General features: G+C 50.6%; 4 protein-coding genes across 4 annotated transcripts, besides 6 other annotated features; 1 reads left to right on the top strand and 3 right to left on the bottom strand.

Moving 5' to 3' along the window:
• Positions 1–1,823: 1,823 nt before the first annotated feature.
• Positions 1,824–3,371: a mobile genetic element.
• A 546-nt stretch (positions 3,372–3,917) lies between these two features.
• On the bottom strand, positions 3,918–7,838 carry NFIA_007690 (FAD binding domain protein; the record flags this gene model as incomplete). Its single annotated transcript, XM_001263989.1, has 4 exons — positions 3,918–4,822; positions 5,300–6,749; positions 6,835–7,477; positions 7,534–7,838. 4 exons carry the CDS (start codon positions 7,836–7,838, stop codon positions 3,918–3,920), a joined length of 3,303 nt encoding a protein of 1,100 aa, XP_001263990.1.
• A 930-nt stretch (positions 7,839–8,768) lies between these two features.
• Positions 8,769–8,823: a microsatellite.
• Positions 8,769–8,824: a microsatellite.
• A 1,226-nt stretch (positions 8,825–10,050) lies between these two features.
• Positions 10,051–10,317: a mobile genetic element.
• A 639-nt stretch (positions 10,318–10,956) lies between these two features.
• On the bottom strand, positions 10,957–11,193 carry NFIA_007700 (uncharacterized protein; the record flags this gene model as incomplete). Its single annotated transcript, XM_001263990.1, has 2 exons — positions 10,957–10,971; positions 11,026–11,193. The coding sequence occupies 2 exons, from the start codon at positions 11,191–11,193 to the stop codon at positions 10,957–10,959; spliced, it is 183 nt and encodes a 60-aa protein (XP_001263991.1).
• A 464-nt stretch (positions 11,194–11,657) lies between these two features.
• Positions 11,658–11,688: a microsatellite.
• A 1,407-nt stretch (positions 11,689–13,095) lies between these two features.
• NFIA_007710 (uncharacterized protein) lies at positions 13,096–13,788 on the bottom strand (the record flags this gene model as incomplete). Its single annotated transcript, XM_001263991.1, has 2 exons — positions 13,096–13,578; positions 13,606–13,788. The coding sequence occupies 2 exons, from the start codon at positions 13,786–13,788 to the stop codon at positions 13,096–13,098; spliced, it is 666 nt and encodes a 221-aa protein (XP_001263992.1).
• A 1,870-nt stretch (positions 13,789–15,658) lies between these two features.
• Positions 15,659–16,721, top strand: NFIA_007720 (carbon-nitrogen hydrolase family protein; the record flags this gene model as incomplete). Its single annotated transcript, XM_001263992.1, has 2 exons — positions 15,659–15,703; positions 15,831–16,721. 2 exons carry the CDS (start codon positions 15,659–15,661, stop codon positions 16,719–16,721), a joined length of 936 nt encoding a protein of 311 aa, XP_001263993.1.
• Positions 16,056–16,087: a microsatellite.
• Positions 16,722–18,062: the final 1,341 nt, after the last annotated feature.

The following is an 18,062-nucleotide window of genomic DNA, read 5'->3' on the forward strand; positions in this document are numbered from 1 at the left end:
TCAACTGGTTTGAACAAGATTGTCGCGACCTGTAACTGCAGGGATGCACTCGAACGAGCCCTATATTTGTCGACCATAACTAGCAATAACCAGTCATTCTTATGATGGGTCGCAATGAGCTGCCAACTTTGTGCAAGCCGGGTGCGTGGACCCAAACTCTACACAAGATGCGTACGATCAGTGTTTCGAAAAATTATCTTCAAACCAAGCCGACACTGACACTGACAATGATGTGAAGCTGGACAAAACGCGTGCAGACACGCTTCGCAAATACTCTTTGGAATGTGGCCTTGGATATACAATGTTCATCAACGTAGAAAGGTGAGCAATTGGATGTCTTGCAGGGTTGATTTTCTAGGGGCTGTACAATTAGGGCTAATGTTGTAGATTCATCAATATGTATCTATATTGCATGTTCCTAAACCTTCACTGATGTTTGGCCAGCGTCGCTGATGCTTAAGTGGTCAACATAGTTGAACCCTATCGCAGTTCGGTTGAGCATTAATGATGGTTGAACAATGTAAAAGTTGTTCGACCACCCATCACTTTCTTGACGTTGGCGGATTTTAAGCGAACCTCGTGAAAGCCATAATTGCACTCAGGTCAAGTATCCTGGAGAACATCGTTTTACAAACAACGTCATCAGTACCTAAGCAATCATCGTTTGGGAAGACATGTGCAACTACTTCATGTAACAACTGTCCTCATGCAAGGACAAATTTTCCTCCCTGCCTCCAGTTCATGTACTTCCTTCTTCAGCTGGGACCTCCGCCGTCTGGCAGTGGTGTCCTCTCCTGCAATTTCCTCAAGCTCATCATCATCAAGACTGCTAACGAACGAGGGCGAAAACATCGACATAGGAGTCTCCGGGCCAAGATTCTTCGAGAAGAAGCGTGTGTCTTCGCAAAACCCTTTGCTCCCTTTCCCGGGTCTGCGAATAGACCAAGCGCGCCTGACCACAGTCACATTGGCTTGGTCATACATACTTTCATGCCGATGGGTTGAGATTTGCCGGAGTGCGGGTGAAAGCACTACCCTGCTGCATCGTGCTAGATGAATTAGTGTAAAGAGAATGAAACTGAGCGTCTGCGAAGCCGCAAGTCCTAGTGAGAATGGCCCGCGTCCGTGAGGAATCTTCCGTTGAGAAGTATCCAAACGCTCTTAGTGTCATCTTTCCTAAGGAACACCCGATCTCCGGTGTCCTCCAGTCCCCTCTCCAGTGGCCTTTACTCACGCCGCACGCAATCTTTCAGATGCACGTTCTTCAGGTCCACACCGTAATCGTTTGAGAGGACCTGGCCGCTTGTGCATCGGCCGACGGTCCAATGTGCACCGATGGAAGTCAATGATTAAGGCTCGTTTGAGCTCAGCATTCCACAAGATGTTTTCCGGACGGAGATCCTGGTGGAAAATGCCTAAAGAACGAATTTCCTTTACCGACCGAGAAATCGCACGCTGAACGGTCTTGCCAAGGGTTACATGGCCCAAGCTCTCGCCACCCCAGCCCATAAGGAGCATATGACGGATTTCTCCCGCGCCGTGAAGGAAGTAGATCTGGGCCAAATTGATAGCTCCCAGAAAGACTGGAACTGCCGATCCTTGGGCACGCTGGAGGACACGGTAGACCTCTGCTTCCCGCGACACCTCCTTCCAAAGCTTCGAAGTCGTCCCTTTCCCGACAATAGTGTATCCGAATGTGGCACAAGTAATCTTGAATGGCGCACCGTAGGATCCACAAGGTCCTATTGGAGTGCAGTTATGATCCAGATCTTGATCAAGCTGCGCCTTGAGCCTCTTCACTAGGTCTTCTGCGCTGATCGGGTGGCGCCGGACATATCAAGTGAGAGCAGGGTGGCTACCCCCTTGGCTGCCCACGTCGCACGAACCTGGGAGACAAGAAGGTCTAGGGCCGACTCTGTAGATCTGTTTCGGCGCGCTCCCATTTGCGTCTCCGGGAGGAGGCTGTGTGATTCTGCCAAGTCTTGTAGGTATCGCGCAGTGACTGCTTCCGTCACCTTGCCTAGTGTGTTCAAGAGGGCAATTGGTCTCCAGGACTTCGCTTGACTATAGCTCTCCTTCCGCGGCTTCTTTAGCACAACCGTCCTTGCCTGGCGGAAGATTCTAGGAGAGTACTCCCAGTCCCAGCAGGCCTGGGTCAGAACCTGCAGGGCTTTGATGAGTGGGTCTCCCATCGCCTGGAGGAAACCAGCAGGGATACCGTCGATGCCCGGAGCTTTATTGGGGGCCATATTGCCCAAGGCTGCTCTGACCATTTCTTCACTGACTCGGGGGGCACTCTCAATTTCCATTGTCTGAGTGAGCGGCGTTCCAGCCTCGGCAACGGGCCCAGGCGGGAAGAATTGGTTGTGGAAAGCTGCGGCCTTCTCCTTGAAGGTCTCTGCGGCCGGCAGGCCTGGTCCTCTCTCGAGTTTGGGGACCTTTGGTAGCTCTGGTGGCAGGTGGCTTCTATCTTTGGCCCAGCGAACGAGGTTCCAGATCCCCTTTTCCCCGTCTTTTGCTCCATGCACCGCTGCGCGCCATGTCTCTCTCTTCGCATTATATATAGCCGCTTTCTTACGTTCGGTCAAGCGGTTCACTTCCTCAGCGGGGCGTCCTAGCCTTCTTGCTCGCCGCTCATCACGAACCCTATCCTCAACTTCCCTGGTCCACCATGCGCATCTGGGTGCACCTTCTTGGCGGTCCTTTGCCTTAGGTGTAGATGTTTCTGCCAGGGCGAGAATGAAGTCTCTGAGGTACTCCGCGTACTCATCGATTTGTCGGTGGGAGGAGAGATGCTGCGGGATGGTTAGGTGTTCACTCCCAGCCCGGACCAGCTCTTTATCCGCCAGCTTCCACGATCTTCGCGGCTTTACCGGATTAGCCTGCTGACTGTCTGGTAAGGCCAGCCAGGTTGCTACTGGCCTATGATCAGATCCGTGGTGAAGTGCCTCTTGGACATCGCATAACAGAACGTGTTGAGAGAGGCTCTCAGATAGAAAGATGAGGTCGATTGTGGAGGTTGAGCTGCTCACGTCGTTTCTCCTCCATGTAACAAGGCCCGCTGCTCCTGTTGTTCCTAGGAGGTCTTCTGCCATCCTGCTTGTCCTGGCACGATTGGGCGCAGACCACAGAGGATGGTGGAGGTTGAAATCTCCAAGGAGAATGTGTTCACCTTCTCACCGGAGGAGCTCTGGGAGCCTCAAGATGGGGCTGTCAGGATTGTACACATGGGGTTCCGTGGGAGGGTTATACACGTTTATGATGGTCAGGACGCGCGTCAGAAGCCGAATCGTGAGTACCGCGATATCAGTGAAGAACTCGACATCCCAGCAGTGGCTTGGCCATTTCTTGTTGATCAGGAAGCAGGCTCTTGTGTGGCGATTGGTCAGGTAAAAGGGTCTAAACGGGGAGTTTGTTTCGCAATACATTGCATGCATTCGGGGATTGTGTGCTGGCTCCTGTATCGCGAGAATGTCATAAGTCGCTGTGTCTCGGTGTGCTGAGAGGAGGGTCATAGTGTCCTTTCGCTTGTGCACGTTGTATTGGGCGATGCGCAGCTCCATTTAGTGGTCTGTGTTGGAGACTTGGGTGTCACTTGGGGCGTCCAAGGTCAAGGCCTGGCTAGCCATGACTTCTAGCATGAGTTGGTCTTCGGGTTCCTGAGAGCTTGCCTGAGAGGCTTGGGTATGCTCAGCCTGGGGTGTAAAGAAGTTGTTAAGTCGCCTGTCGTCCGGGGCAGCAAGAGGCTGTCAGGGACGACCAGGTCCTCGCGGTTTCTGGGCCACAGGATTGGAAATGTGTTCTCCAGATCTTTTCTTGGAGGGGAGAGGGTGTTGTGCCAATCCCTGGGGTTGCTTGGGCTCTGCGAAGCGCTTTGGCTTGGTCTCAAGAGCTCTCCGGGCCCTACTGACCTCCTCCTAATGAGCTCTGCAGTCCTGGCTACCCGCCATATGCCTGCCCGCGCAGTTGGCACATCGTTGCTTGGTCTTCTGACCCTTAAGGGGGCAGTTCTCATGTGAATGTCCGCCAGCCGCGCAGAATCCGCACTTCTTGTTGGCTCTGCAGCTGCGTGCTGCATGGCCATACCCCTGACAGTTGAAGCACCTGGTAACGAGGCATTGTGGATCAAACAGCTCCACTTCCTTGATCTCTCCATCGATCACAATCCCTTCTCTTATAAGCAGGTTAGCTCCCTCTAGTGAGCCAATATCCACTAAGATGGAGCTAACTTTTTGTTTAAGACATATGATCCTCTTCCTCCAATGGTATCCCAGGATCCGGACCTGATCCGCGATAGCTGGGTTCTGGTCATAGATCTTCTGGATGCCTAGCGCTTGTTTCTGGTTGTCAAAAGCAGATACCTTAACCCCATGAACCCAGACGGTGTACTTTTTGGGTCGGAGTCTGGCGGAGCCACCGATGACCTGGATCCAGCCATCGACTTGCTCCTCTGCCTTGGTCTTAGTATCCGTGGAGTCCGCTGTCAATATGAGGTCGCCACTTGGTAACCGTCTTGTGTTGAGGATCTTGCCCAGGCCCATCCCAGCCAGGCGGTCGTTGACCGCCTTTGTGATGTCGGTCGGGGTCCATGCCGAACTTTCAGCGGTCAGGTCGCCGGCCTGGATTCGGATCTCACGACGTTCCTTCAATGGTATTGGCTTCTCTGTAGGGCTGGTGCCTTGGACTATCGACGCGTAGGTAGGTGGGGGGCTTGCAGGAGGCGTTTTGGGGGGGCTCTCTTGGTTCTTCGTCGCGTTGTTGACACGTTGCACGATCGGGATGAGGTGGTTCAGGAGCGCATTTTTCAGCTCTCCGATGAGCACTGGAAGGCGGCTTGCTTCATTTAGAGATTGAAGTTCAGTGTCAATTGATTTGAATAGCTCAAGAAGCTTGCTTGTTTCCTGTGGGTGTTTTTGGGATGCGCGTTGGGTGGGCGGGGGGTTGCTGTTCCTCCCCCCTCATAGCCTCTTTGGGCTCCTGGGCCATCGCGACAGCCAGGAGACCAGGGAAAAGCTATAGTAGGGACTGTAAAGGTGCTTAGGAGTGCTTTAATGTGTTCCTTCGAGGATACAGCGACGTGTATCCTGAATAGAATGTCTCTTTTTTTAATTTTCAATCCGCATCTATATTCTATTCTGATTACATACATCGAAATGAACTGAGATACATCTATAATCGGATATATGCATAGACAAGTATAGAAAGTGCCGCAGCGGGTCACAATCTACAGGAATAGGAAGATACAGCACCGCCTGTTCTGTTTGCGAAACCGATTAATGGGCGAGATCAGCAATGACACGCTCACGCCAGGACCACAATACAGCCCATGTGGCTCCCGGGCCCACGAGGAACTGGCCTGCCACGACCCCAAGGGCAGCGTTCACCGCACTGCGGGTGTTGATGTATCCAAGCCGACGGAGATCCCAGACAGAATACAGATTGCCGCCCAAATAGCCAGCCAAGGCTGTGACAGCATCGTACTGGAAGAACGTAGCCACCTGCTGCGAAACGTTTGCCATATTCCAGTCAGCCTGGAAGGGGTTTGGTAGCTCGAAGAAGGCTTTCACAATGGAGATGCCGGGATGGGTCCACGCGTACGCCATTGTCGCAATGTGAACCGTAGACTGGACGGCGAACGCATACATATATGCCCTCTGTAGACTAGGTACGTCGCGCTTCTCGTAGCGCTTGAACTCAGCCTCGTGCTCTTCTGGAGAGCTATGTCTGTGCCGCCATCTTCGCAGCACGGCGGAGAACACCGCCGTTAACACGTTGACCAGCGGCGGTGCAAATTGCCATAGTGCGATCCAATTCTGCCAGGCAGGGAGGTTGGCCGTTGGCGAGAAGAACATGATCGTCGGCAGTACGAAGCCCAATGTGACAGCGGGGACGAGTGACATGGCTACTTCCTTGGGGACAGCACGGCCGGGGATGCTCTCGGTTCCGAAGATTGCGCTGAATATGGCGTGCAGGGGAGCCATGCGTCCGATGCCCTGTACTTGCATACCAGCAGTGAACAGACTCGGTAGAGCGAGAAGCGACCCCTGGTTTCCCAGTCGGTATCCTTCGATTGTGTAGATCAGAAGCGGCGATATGAGTTGGGGGAGGAAATTCAGGAGGTGCAGCCTCGCCGAAGGATCTTCATCCAGGATAGGAAAGGAAAACACTGACACAAGCATGTTCAAAAACCCCGACGCCGGTGTCTTGCCTAGCCATGAGATGACGATGGATCCGGATTCTCCCCAGCCTCCAACTCTGGACAAGGGCAGGCGGAATGCCTTTTCTGTGATAAACAGGACGAGTCCCATGCTTCCTATGAAAGCCCACCGCACAGTGCTTGACAATGCATCGGGGAGGGGTTTGGCAGGCAGCTCATCGTTGAAAGGTACGGCTCGCACTCTATCGGGCACAGGAAGATCTTCCAGTCTGGATGCGCCCACCATCCCCCGTCCCATGAGGTTGAAGGCAAACTCATTTCCTAGCAAGGGATGAATCAATCTCTGCACGATAGTGGATGTTATAGGATCTTCGAAGGCATCGAGAGCCTGCCTCTTATGAGCCTCGCGCACGATCGATTCAGCTCGGTCGTGCCTTGAGGATTGTGTCTCAGTGAAGATATCGACTATGTCTTCGTCGTTGAGATTATCCAAGGTTCCACCACGGCTCTTCTTCTTTCGCAATATTGCATTGACGAGCTCCGCGCATGATTCGATTGCCCCATTGCCTCCCTGGCCATTAAGTGGATTTGGCTACAGCGAACAGGCTTGTCAGCTCTGCCTGTAGGTCGAGGGAACATGAAAGGCTTTTCTTCTGTGCACTTGTGCAACTGCTTACCTTGTGGGCCGAGTCTCCCAATACAATCATCCGCTTGAAGAACCATTTCTTGAACACAACCTCGTGTAGCGGTGTCAGCGTCGACGAGAGTCGATTGGCAAAGACGTCGCCGAATGTAACTTTGTCGGTGATGGGACGGGAGCCATTCTGCTTGACAAACTCGGCTTCGTCCTGCTTCGTATACTTTGGTATGTCTTTGCCGTACTTTACCTCAGGTAGCCTGTCGAAGAAGAACCAATAGACACGGTCTTCCGGCCCCGAGACAACCAGCTGCGACTGACCTCTTCCCAACACGATGTTTTGCTCACCTGCGACCCATCCAGGGACGTGTTGAGCAATACCAAAGCTACAGCGGTAGTAGCATGGGACTCGGTCCTCCTCGTCCGGGGGAAAATAACCGGGCTGGAGCTCATTTCCGAGGGCTTTCATGATAGACCGAACCTTGCTATGAATGCCGTCTGCGCCTACAATAAAGCTGCCACTATATGTCGATCCATCGGCCGCGGTAACATTCACACCGCCCTTGGTAAGGTCTATATCGGTGACCTTTTTGTTCAGCAGTATCCTGTCTTTATGCTGGATATGGTCGTACAGGATTTGCAAGAGTTGCTGCCGATCAAAGAAATGGAGACCGTAACCATGTCTAACTGCCTGTGTTATAACGGAATATGTCTATCGGTGAAACAGAAGTCGACTCACCGACGCTCTAGATGTTTGAACAAATAAGACATCTTAGACATAATCTTCCCGTTACGATCCCGGATATATCCCTTGTTGAGGTGTTCATGAGAGAGTCGAGCGATGGCCTCATAGCAGCCAATTTGATCCATGATTCGCAAGCCGTTGGGAAACAGACCGATACTGGCCCCGACAGGAGGCGCAATTGCGGAATACGCCTCAAGCAGAACATATTGAATGTCAAACTTCTCTAGCATGTTCGCCAGGGTTAGACCGGCGATTCCTCCCCCAGCGATGATGACCTTAAAGTCCTTGTTTGATGCCATGTGGCCGATGGAGTTGAAGAATGCCCGGCAAGCCAGTCGTCTCTCAGAATATATCTTCCAGTATCCATATTCTTATGGGTACATCGAGCATTTAAACACCAATCCACAAACTATTCCACCCCTAGATATATTCAAGAAGATCGTTAAATTCGCTTATGTCAGCGGCTATAAGCTCTAGTTAGTTAACTAGTTACCGGCTTTTTTCCATTCTGGACATAGTTTAGCTACCAGTCAATCGTCAGAATTTAGCCCCAAGGACTCGCTTCTCAAAGATCCCGAACACCCGAAATCTTGGACTTTAATTGCATGGTTTAGGCCACCAGGATTTGGATTATCTTCATGAGGTAGGACCTATGCTGGGAATCCGGAATCGTCATATCCGTATGGCCTTGATGAGCTGTTGTCTCCACAACCGCTTGCATTAGGCCCACTGGATGCGCTGGAACTCTTATGGCCGTTATGGCCGCTGGATCATGCAGCGTTGGGTGTCTGATACCCCCGCTAGAGGAAGATCCCATGCATAAAGCCCCTTATGTTGCTAAATGAACATAACTTGGAACAGCGGAGTTATCCGGTGCCGGACGACCCAGCAAAGCCTCCGGGAATGTCTTCTCCGTGCAGAAGCCGATCGTCATCGCCTTGTTTGTGAATAGCTTCTGGGAGGTTGTGGAAGCATCCAGGCCGGATGAGATATTTCGACTCTCGTATCACCACAGGCCATACTCCATACCACCACAGAGTTGCTACCGGCCACGTTGTCTATTGCGCATGGATGCGCGGATATATCAGAATTTCCATACAGCCCCTCATCAACTCCGCATTGCCCTGCCACATCCCAACGATAAATTTGAAGTTATTCGACTTAACATACACTGCCATCAAGATGAATTCCTATTCTGGTATTGAGAAGCGCATTCTTGAAGCCTGCGCAAAAAAAAAAAAAAAAAAAAAAAAAAAAAAAAAAAGAAAAGAAAAGAAAAGAAAAAGCCCCAATTTGACCGCGGTTGCATCGATTCAATGTTCATAAAATTTCCAAAACAGCACCAGAGCAATGGTACAGGCTAAAGGTGCATGGAGTGCCCACCACATGCTACCTGACATGTGGACTGGCATTAGCAAGAAAAGAAATTAAAACAGGGAGTACACTATGACTGAAGAGAGACCCGATATGGCTAAGAAGCCCATGAGAACTTTGAGAGGGGAACCAGAGAGGGTCAACCATAGTGATCACTGTGGGATCTCTGGAGGAAGCCTGGCAGCTGAGTATTAATGGCATCTGTTTTAGAGGTTCAAGATACTGGACAGAGCACTTCTGGGAATTAGGAGCGGACACGGTGTGCCTAAGATGCTGCGGTCTTGGTCACCTCAGCTTTAAGGCATGCGGAGACTGTCCCCCTAAGTGCTTTATCTGCGCCGGCCTACATGAAGGCCTAAACCACAGCTGTAATGTGGTGAATTGTGTATCAAAACCAGGAAAGGCATGCCAGCACACACCAGTGTAATGTGGGAATTGTGGCAGAAATCACCCTGCTACTGCAGCTAATTGCCCTATCAAGAGACAGGTGCGAAAGGAGCTCAGCAAGACTAAAAGTCAGAATGCACCCATACCGAGCACACTAAATCACCTAAGGAATGACCTAGAACCAGGAAGTTCCCCCGCAGACACTATAACAACGCCTTAAATGACTGCAACTGACAACCGCCTAACAACCCCTAGGGACACCAATATGGGGGATATGCAGACGCCTAGACCCCAAGCAGGTAGAGCATCGTTAAGCATATGTTAATCATTTAACATAACTGTCGCAGGGCGCATGCTATTACTATAGCAGCCCTAGAAGTGGGGCTGGAACAACTAGCAGGCATAGTTTGTCTCCAGGAGCCCTACATTAAGCAATTCAGACATGCGGGATACTTGATATACTAGCCTGAAGAAGGGGAATATCGGAATCACTGGGTGGCAGTGGTAGTGAGGAAGGATCTCCTTAGTTAGAAGATCTTTAAGGCATGAACAGATCTTCTGAATCATCCCTATCTCATGGTCATAGGTGTCTGGGACCTGGACAGGAGTGGGAATTAAGCACGGAGGATGTGGATAATCAACTGCTATGACAACTGGTTAGGGGAAGGCTACTGCTGGTAAGGGTCAGAAGCTAGGCGCAGATGAGTAATTGAGGATGCAGAATGGGGACAACTGCTGCAGGGGAGGTGCCTAGTATTAGGGGACTTCAACGCGCACAGTCCTCTTTGGAACCCACAAACTGCAAGGCGTGCCTATGCAGGACCACTAGAATCACTGATTAAATAGCATGATTTACTAGTGAATAATGACCCTGAGGAACTGACTAGCCTAAAGAGCATGCCAGGGATATCCATTATTGACCTCTCCATTACTTCCCAAGATCTAGGCCTTCTTCCTAGGTGGCTTGTCGATCGGGATTACTCTACAGGATCTGACCACGAGCTGATCCTCATGGAATGGGATGATATAGGAGAAAATCCGTAGGGGAAATCCAATGTGGTGACAGGCTGGAGAATCTAAGAGCTTCTAGCAGATAGAGAAGCTCTAGAAAGGGCAGCTTAAGCATGGCAGGAACTAAGCAAAGATTAGCAACACCTAACAGACGCCTGTATGGAAGAGGATGTGACTGGAGAAGCTATATGGATCCAGGAATCCTTTACAGAGATCCTGGATGGACATGCGACGTGTCTATGAGTCACAGCACGCTCAAAGTGATGGTGGGGACTGGAGGTAAAGCATAGCTAGTAGATATATGCTTAGGTAAAGCATGCATGCAAATGGTCCCAGAAGGGATACGGATAACCTATATTTCTTCGGAGAGTTTGGCCAGGAAGAAGCTCTTCAGTCTCAACTTCATATCCTGTAAGTTTAAAGGTCTGGGGAGGCGGCGACTTGTGCTTTCCTTCAACCTTCTTTAGACTGTCTGACGTGTGTTGAAAGAGCATAAAGCCAGAAGGACCCCATCCATCATGTAGGAAGTTCCAGCGGAAGATACAAGGATCGCTGCAGTCATCTTCCGCCCGATAGATAGTGATGATGACCCCTCTTGGGTTATCTAGAGATATAACTCTGCTGGGCTCTATCTCCATGGAGAGCCTAGGCGTGTTTGGACTTTGAGATTTGTTAGTTTTGAACAATGTACAGGCGCACCCGTTTCCTGTATACCTCTTTCGTCTCCGGAGATGCTCTACTCCAGCTCCGTTGGGCATCCTTCTCTCGATGGGCATTGAGATCATAACCTCGCTGCTTACGGAGTTGACGGCGCTCCTCTCGTCTCTTCTCTTCCCGGGCAGCCTTTTGGGCAGCCGTTCGAGCATTGGAAAGACCGGCCATACTGGAAGACTGAAACGGAGATGAAAGTGGCAACAGAGTATGAGGACAGGGCAAGTGGAAGTACGATTAACGGAGGACCTGGAAAGTGGAAGTTTTCCCGTTGACAAGCTTGGAAAGGAAAGAATGTCATTTTATACATGCGTAACATGGGGGACCGGGAAAACACTGGGTAATCCTCCGTTAGGTTTGATTGCTTGTGAGCCATCTGAGCCTACCCCTGTATTCTGTCGTGAGACTATGATGAACAAAGTCCAGGCTAAGACGCTAGGCGCCCTGGCCTTTGTGATGCCCTCATGGAAGTGATGGTGGATCTCATAGATCTCTCCAGCTTTAGGATGTATGCGGTTTAGAGAGCACAAAAGCGTCACGTGATTTCCACATGGGCGCGAGCCTGAGCTGCTCCGGATTACTGGGCAGCATGTTGACGGGATCAGTGAGTAATCCGGGAGCTGCCGGAGTGGTTGGTGCGTGCTCAGTGCGTGCTCAGTGAGTGCTCGATGAGTGCCCGGAGCGCTCAGGGCGCTCTCACGTGCACCCCTCATAAAAGCGGCGGCACCCGTATCGGGCAATCGAACGGAAATTGCAGAAAAACAGTTCAGTTATATGCTATTTTAGTCGACCTCCTGAGTCTGAGAGCGCTTAACCCCGCTGGCCAGCGACAGCACGCGCCGCAAGCCATTGAGAGGAAACTAAAAAAAGAAAGAAAAGAGATGTGACCTAGCTCTATGAGCAGATATTATCGTAAATATCTTGAATCACAATAAGTCAGTGGGTTCTAAGTTTTTAAGAGTTAGAACCAAACCTGCAGGCCCCATTGAAATTGGTTCATCCAGGTATATTTTCAAATTCCCATTGGACCAGTCATAGCTTGATAGGAACATCACCTTGCACACTGAAAAGGGAGAGAACAAAGACGATAGTTCTCCAGAATACAGTGTGCCAGTAATGGCGAGCACTGGCACGAAGGGAGCCACAATACTGGTGTAGGAGAAAGGATGGATGAGTGCTTTGACATTGTTTGGGATTGATCTCATGGCCGGAATTTCCTATATACCCCAGTGTGGTTGATGAGCAGTTAATATCAGCGAGCTGCCTACCCCTACTACATTAATGTTCGTAAGGGAAACTTTCCCCCAAGATCCCTGCAGACTAGACCACGAGGTACCAAATTGTCCAGGCGCCTAGGTTAAGTGTCCTCTTTCAGCCTCATGGAGGTCTTAAGACACCTCGGTCACTTTCTGATGCTGCTATGCAAGGGGCAGATTTCTAGTCTGGTGCGAACCGCATTCTTGCTCCAATGGACTTCGATTCCCTCGACTCATGCTGGCCTACTGGAAGATTGCTTTGGCGCGCGGCTTGTCGATCTCACATATTTCCTCATTAGGCGCTTCAGCATGAATGATGATTTGCTTACCCAGCTAGAAGCTGTCCCCTCATGCATACGGAGAAAGCAGGCCGGCGCTTATCAATATGGTACTCCCAAGTTATTGTTCAGGACCGACATATAAAGTGAGGCATTCTCTGAGCATCGGAGCAAGATGTTCTTTCACCAGTCAAGTTGTTCGACCTTGATAGACTTTGGTACGAATTTGATCCACGAATGGGCACTCCGCTGGTCACCATGCAGGCTCTTGGGTTGGTCAAAATTGGGGATCTCAGTGAACAGCAGCGTCAAGAGGCCATTAAAGTTATCAGTTCTGAGCCTGCGCCAAGGGACGGAAAGAGGAGATGCCAAGGTTGGGTTTTTGACACCTTGCTATCACTTGAGGTGAACGAGCTTGTCCCATCTGGCACATGCCACTTCTGGAAAGAAATGGTTGGAAAGCCAGCGCGGGTTGTTCGGGCGGCTGTTGGGGACAAGTGGACGAAGTTGAAACGTTGAACTCCGCATGTATCTCAAGTTCAAATTCCAGTATAATCCACCATGGATTGATTCACCTCAGCCCAAAACTCATACTCGTCGCCGTCGAGCATAGTAGATATAAGTTCTCTCCAATCCAGATCCAACGCTTGCCACCGCAAGCAAAAGTATTCTCTTGCTGATATACTATAGCCGGCTGCGCCCCAGTCAATGATTCCGGTGATGACATTATCCTTTACCATGATATTGCTTTGGTGCAAATCGCCATGTGTGAGCACCTTCCTCTCATCCTGGCTATCAGATGCAAGAATTCTCTCCGCCAGAGGCTCATCCCTCTTGGTGAGCTTTCCATAAGGTCTGGCGTTGCGGAGAGCCTCCACGACCCCTTGGTTGAATTCCTTTCTTGTCGAAAATGGTCCATATTGACGGGACTTTGCTGCGTCCCACGAGTGCTTAAAGAGGACATCTTCGCATGGACCGCCATCAACAGGTCCAAACAGTGGCCCTTCAATCTGGCGCCATTCCTATATGAACCCTTGGAGCTATCAGACAATCAATTTTCTGGCACCTTCTGTTAAACATTCCCAGCATTCTTCCAGAGGAATCCCCGGAACTTTTTCCATCACAAGGAACCCAACATCGCCAATAGCGTAGGCGTTGAATACTTTAGGAACAGGTACTGATGTCCTTTCCCTGACAAGGCAGAGAGCCTCTGCTTCTCCCATCCAAACCATGGGCCCAACTTTTACTAAAGTTGAGGAGTTAATTTCTAGGATTTTGCAGCCGCCCATGCTACAAGGACATAGGTCTTTAGCATTTCAGATCTCATCCAGAGTGACAGTTGAAGGTGCTTAATGCCTCATTGAGGGAGCATAGCATACATTATCAACAGACAAGAGGACATGGGAGAGCCAGTCGACAATCTCCAGTAGTACAGGCTAACAGGGGGTTAGGATGTTGGATTCTGGAGGAACTAGGACGGACATACCGGGCTGTTGTTGCAAAAATCCTGAACCATTTTGGCTTTACTACCTTCAGACAGTGTTTCTAAGAGGTCCTTGCTTCGTTATATTAAAGAAATCTTTGATTGCGTGGACTATGAAGTATCACAGAGATGGTATGGCATAACTAGCGGTGGGGTGCGGGGTTGGCAGAAGCGTTGAAAAGAAGTCTTTAGGGGACAGATCATCCACAGATGTAGATTCACCCCTTGGACCGCGCTAGCCACAACGCCTTGATTTTGCCGCTGAAATGGTATTCTTGCACCCCCAGACTACCATCGCCAGCACGCGCCAGTCAGCGGAGAGGTGATCGAGGCGAGGAACATCCGGGATCAGGTCTATCTTCAGGTTCTTTCAGGTAGGGAAGAAGGCAGATGGTGGTATCGGACGATCGAGAGGTCTCGTCCGTGACCGTCGCGCATAGAGCCAGGGCCAATTCTATGGCATTGAGGCCCCGGACGAGGCTGGATATCAGTGGTGTCAAACCCGCGGCGTCATTGCTATCCAGACTCAGAACTATGGCAAAGTCGCGGTACTCCCGATTGGAATGGCGCAGGTCTCGTCAGTCAAGTTGACGGTCAATGTTAGTGATCAGGTGGAGAAAAGTGACAATATCGCCTATTTCCAATTTGGAGGCTCTGGTGTGTGTATTGTGTTCGAGAAACGCATCAAGTGGCGGCCTGATCTCTAGCCGGGCAAAACCAAGCTGAAGGTACGAGAAAGGCTGGCTACATTTCATTGATCAGGGCAGCTATTCGACGCTTTGATGCCTATTTTCTATGCATGTCACTTCAGTAACCTCATAGCTGATCATCAAAGAATCCGATCGCAGTATATGATCCGATTTCAGGCGAGCTCAAGTGGGTGGGATAGTAGACCGCTGTGTCTCCTTGAAGCCTCTAGCTGGAACTTGCGCAGTGTTTGTGGATACAGAAAAGACTAGCAAAGATGGCTTGTATCAGACAGGAAGAAGGGAATGGAATTGAGAAGTACCAGTTCTCACCCACGTTATTGAAGGCGATTACTGTGGAACTAATGACACAGCCGAGTTGCGTTAGACTTCCATACGTATGTAAAGTTAGAAATCAAACAATGACCTTTGAAGGAATGATTCGCAACGTCGAGTGGTATTACTTCATTTCGACCTCGGTGCTCAGTACTCTGGACTCGGACACTATCGAGTTGTCTAGTCACCATTCTCGCGCTCCATCATCAGTTGAAGCCTTAGTAGCGCGAGAGGATTGATATCGATGAAGCCTCTACTATCGGAGCTAATGTTCAGATACGGGGGATATGATTTTGGTTAGATGCCAATAGTGGATGCTCGCGAGGTTGATGCCTTTCCTAACCTACGATTTCTTGTTTTGAAGGACGACGCCATACCAGCCTTAGCGTGCGAGGACGTGCCATTCGGATGACACCCCGCGAGTGTCCACAGCGGGTCAACCGAGGTACTCTCGGCGTCTCCGTGTCTGGGGCTGTCATTAACGCCGCGCTAATATAGCATGACCAACCAATGGTGAAAGCCTTGGGCAACAATAAAATGATAGCTTCCCGCCAGTGAGTCGATTCCATTTCACTCCACCATCTCATATTCATCGTCATGCCGCCATTCTGCAAGATTGCCGTCATCCAGCTCTATGTCAAGGTACGTTTTATTCCTTGCATATTCGTGAACTAGATCATCAAGGGAAACACAGAAACAGTGAAAGAGGATTTCCCATTCTGTGTCAAACCTCCGATAGAGTACATGTTTCTAATGTGCTGTTCTTTAGCCGCTTAAACCCGCTGACAACTTCGCCCGTGCTGTGAAATTTATCCGCGAGGCTGCTGCGCAGGAGTGTCATTTAGCTGTCCTGCCTGAATTCCATCTCACCAACTGGGTCCCCACTGATCCTCGGTTTGCATCCCTGTGTGATGACTGGGAGACTTATCTACATCATTATCAGGCCCTCGCCAAAGAGTGTAACATATGCATCGTACCCGGATCGATAGTCCGACCTGTATCTCCCTCCCCTGTATCTCCCTCCCCTCCAGGGACGCCTGTCTCCAAGGCCGAACCAAGCCTTGAAAATGTAACCTTTTTCATCTCCAACACTGGCGAGATTCTAGGCTCCTATGTGAAAAAGAATCTTTGGGGACCCACGGAGCGAGCGTACCTTTGGTCATCCAAGGACACCCCACACCAAGTCATCTCGACACCGCTGGGTCCTGTGGGCTTGCTGGTGTGCTGGGACCTGGCCTTCCCCGAGGCCTGGAGAGAACTTGTTTCTCAGGGAGCGAAGATCATCATTGTACCCACGCTGTGGACTCGCAGCGGCGCATCTGAGGCCGGCCATCGCCAGAATCCTTCTGCGCCCTCCTTGTTTCTTGATAGCATCCTGACTGCGCGAACATTTGAGAATACCTGCGCTGTCGTGTTTGCCAACGCAGGCGGGCCCCCAGGGAGAAACTACTGCGGTCTCTCCCAGATTAACATTCCGTACGCGGGTCCCCTGGTTCGTTTGGGTACTTCCGCTGAGGGAATGGGCGTGGCGACAGTCGATATGGCAGTTTTGGAGGATGCGGAAGAAAACTACGCGATTCGGTCCGATCTGAACGACCCTTCGTGGCATTATAGACATACCCGCCGGATTCCGGCAGAATCGACCAAAGGGAGGCTATAGACAGGCGGGAGGGCGGTTTATAAACCGACAGAAGGTTCGGAAAAGATCCCGGATAAGACTCCGGGAGAGGATGTGGGCGAGAAAGCTTTGTGGCAGGGGATGCCGTTCATCTGGCGAGTCATTGATCCTCGGAAATTTCTATACTACCTGTAGCCTTGATGTCGTGTATGGTGAAGCGGTGCGTCGTCTAGATGTTACCGGTTCATGGAGTCGTTGTGAGTATATATGATGCACAATACTTGATATATAAATATATTGATGTGCGTGTGTCTGTGTGTCTGCGAGTTTGACCCTTTAGAAACATAAACCTATACTTTTGGATGGTCTTCTTATTATTATACTATCTCGCTGTGCTGGTTCCTCCAGTAAAGAAGGAATGCAACACGATCCGCGGGCGTCACTGTTCGTACTTTCTGCCAGTGTTTAAGTACAACATCCACGGCAGGCAAGTTCAGTTGACACTGGCGGTCATAGCCGCTCACTAGGATCGACACCGGATTCAATGAGCAGAATTCGAGCATAAGGGGAGACAGAGCGCAGGTCGCTGTATTCGATGATGTGCTTGGCAGAAGCCTCCAGCTAGTTACAGACAATGACAAGATGCCCAGGCAGCGGCTTGTTGGGCTTCAGAGCCAGGTGCGTGTGCTATGCGAGTGAATGTGGGATTAGAGACCTGCTCAGCATTCACCCTCGGTTTTTCGGTAGATTGGGCCTACTGGAATTATGCAAGGGGAGTATTGACAGGGTGCCTATATGCTGGGCGATGACACCAGACGTCCTTTGGTTCTCTGCGGTGCTCCTTTTTGGCTGGATTCGCGTCAACTCCGTTGCCTCCTTTGTTGTTTTCTGCATGCTCTATAGTATCTTCTCTAGCGTGCTCATCTCCGCTAATCCGCTGGTCATCGCCCGCCTGGTAGTCTCACCTACTCCTTCAGTGATTGGGACGCGCATGGGCAGGCAGTGGTTTGCAACCAGTCTCAGTGTGCTGATTGGAGCGCCGATCGCGGGTGTCTTGAGGGTCACGGAGGAGACAATGGTTTCCTGGCCCTGCAAATCTTCAGTGGAGCAGCGATTCTGCTGCTACCCATGATGGCAGTTTGGCGTCATGATCGTACGCAAAACAAGGCTGATTGAGACTTTCGAGTCCTCCTTTTTCTCGTTATCATCCGGCTAACATCAAGGAGGGAAAGCAACGAGGCAAAATGTCAGAGTGGGAGATTTCAGCATATAATACAGGTTTTATATACAATGAGGGTAACTAGACTGTCAGCAGACATAAGCTATATGGAGATCCACGATAGCTAGAATCTCTGTCGTGTGAGGGCGGACAGAAGCGCGAAC

This window comes from Aspergillus fischeri, genomic scaffold, assembly GCF_000149645.3.
Source record: "Aspergillus fischeri NRRL 181 1099437636249 genomic scaffold, whole genome shotgun sequence".
NCBI lineage: Eukaryota > Fungi > Ascomycota > Eurotiomycetes > Eurotiales > Aspergillaceae > Aspergillus > Aspergillus fischeri.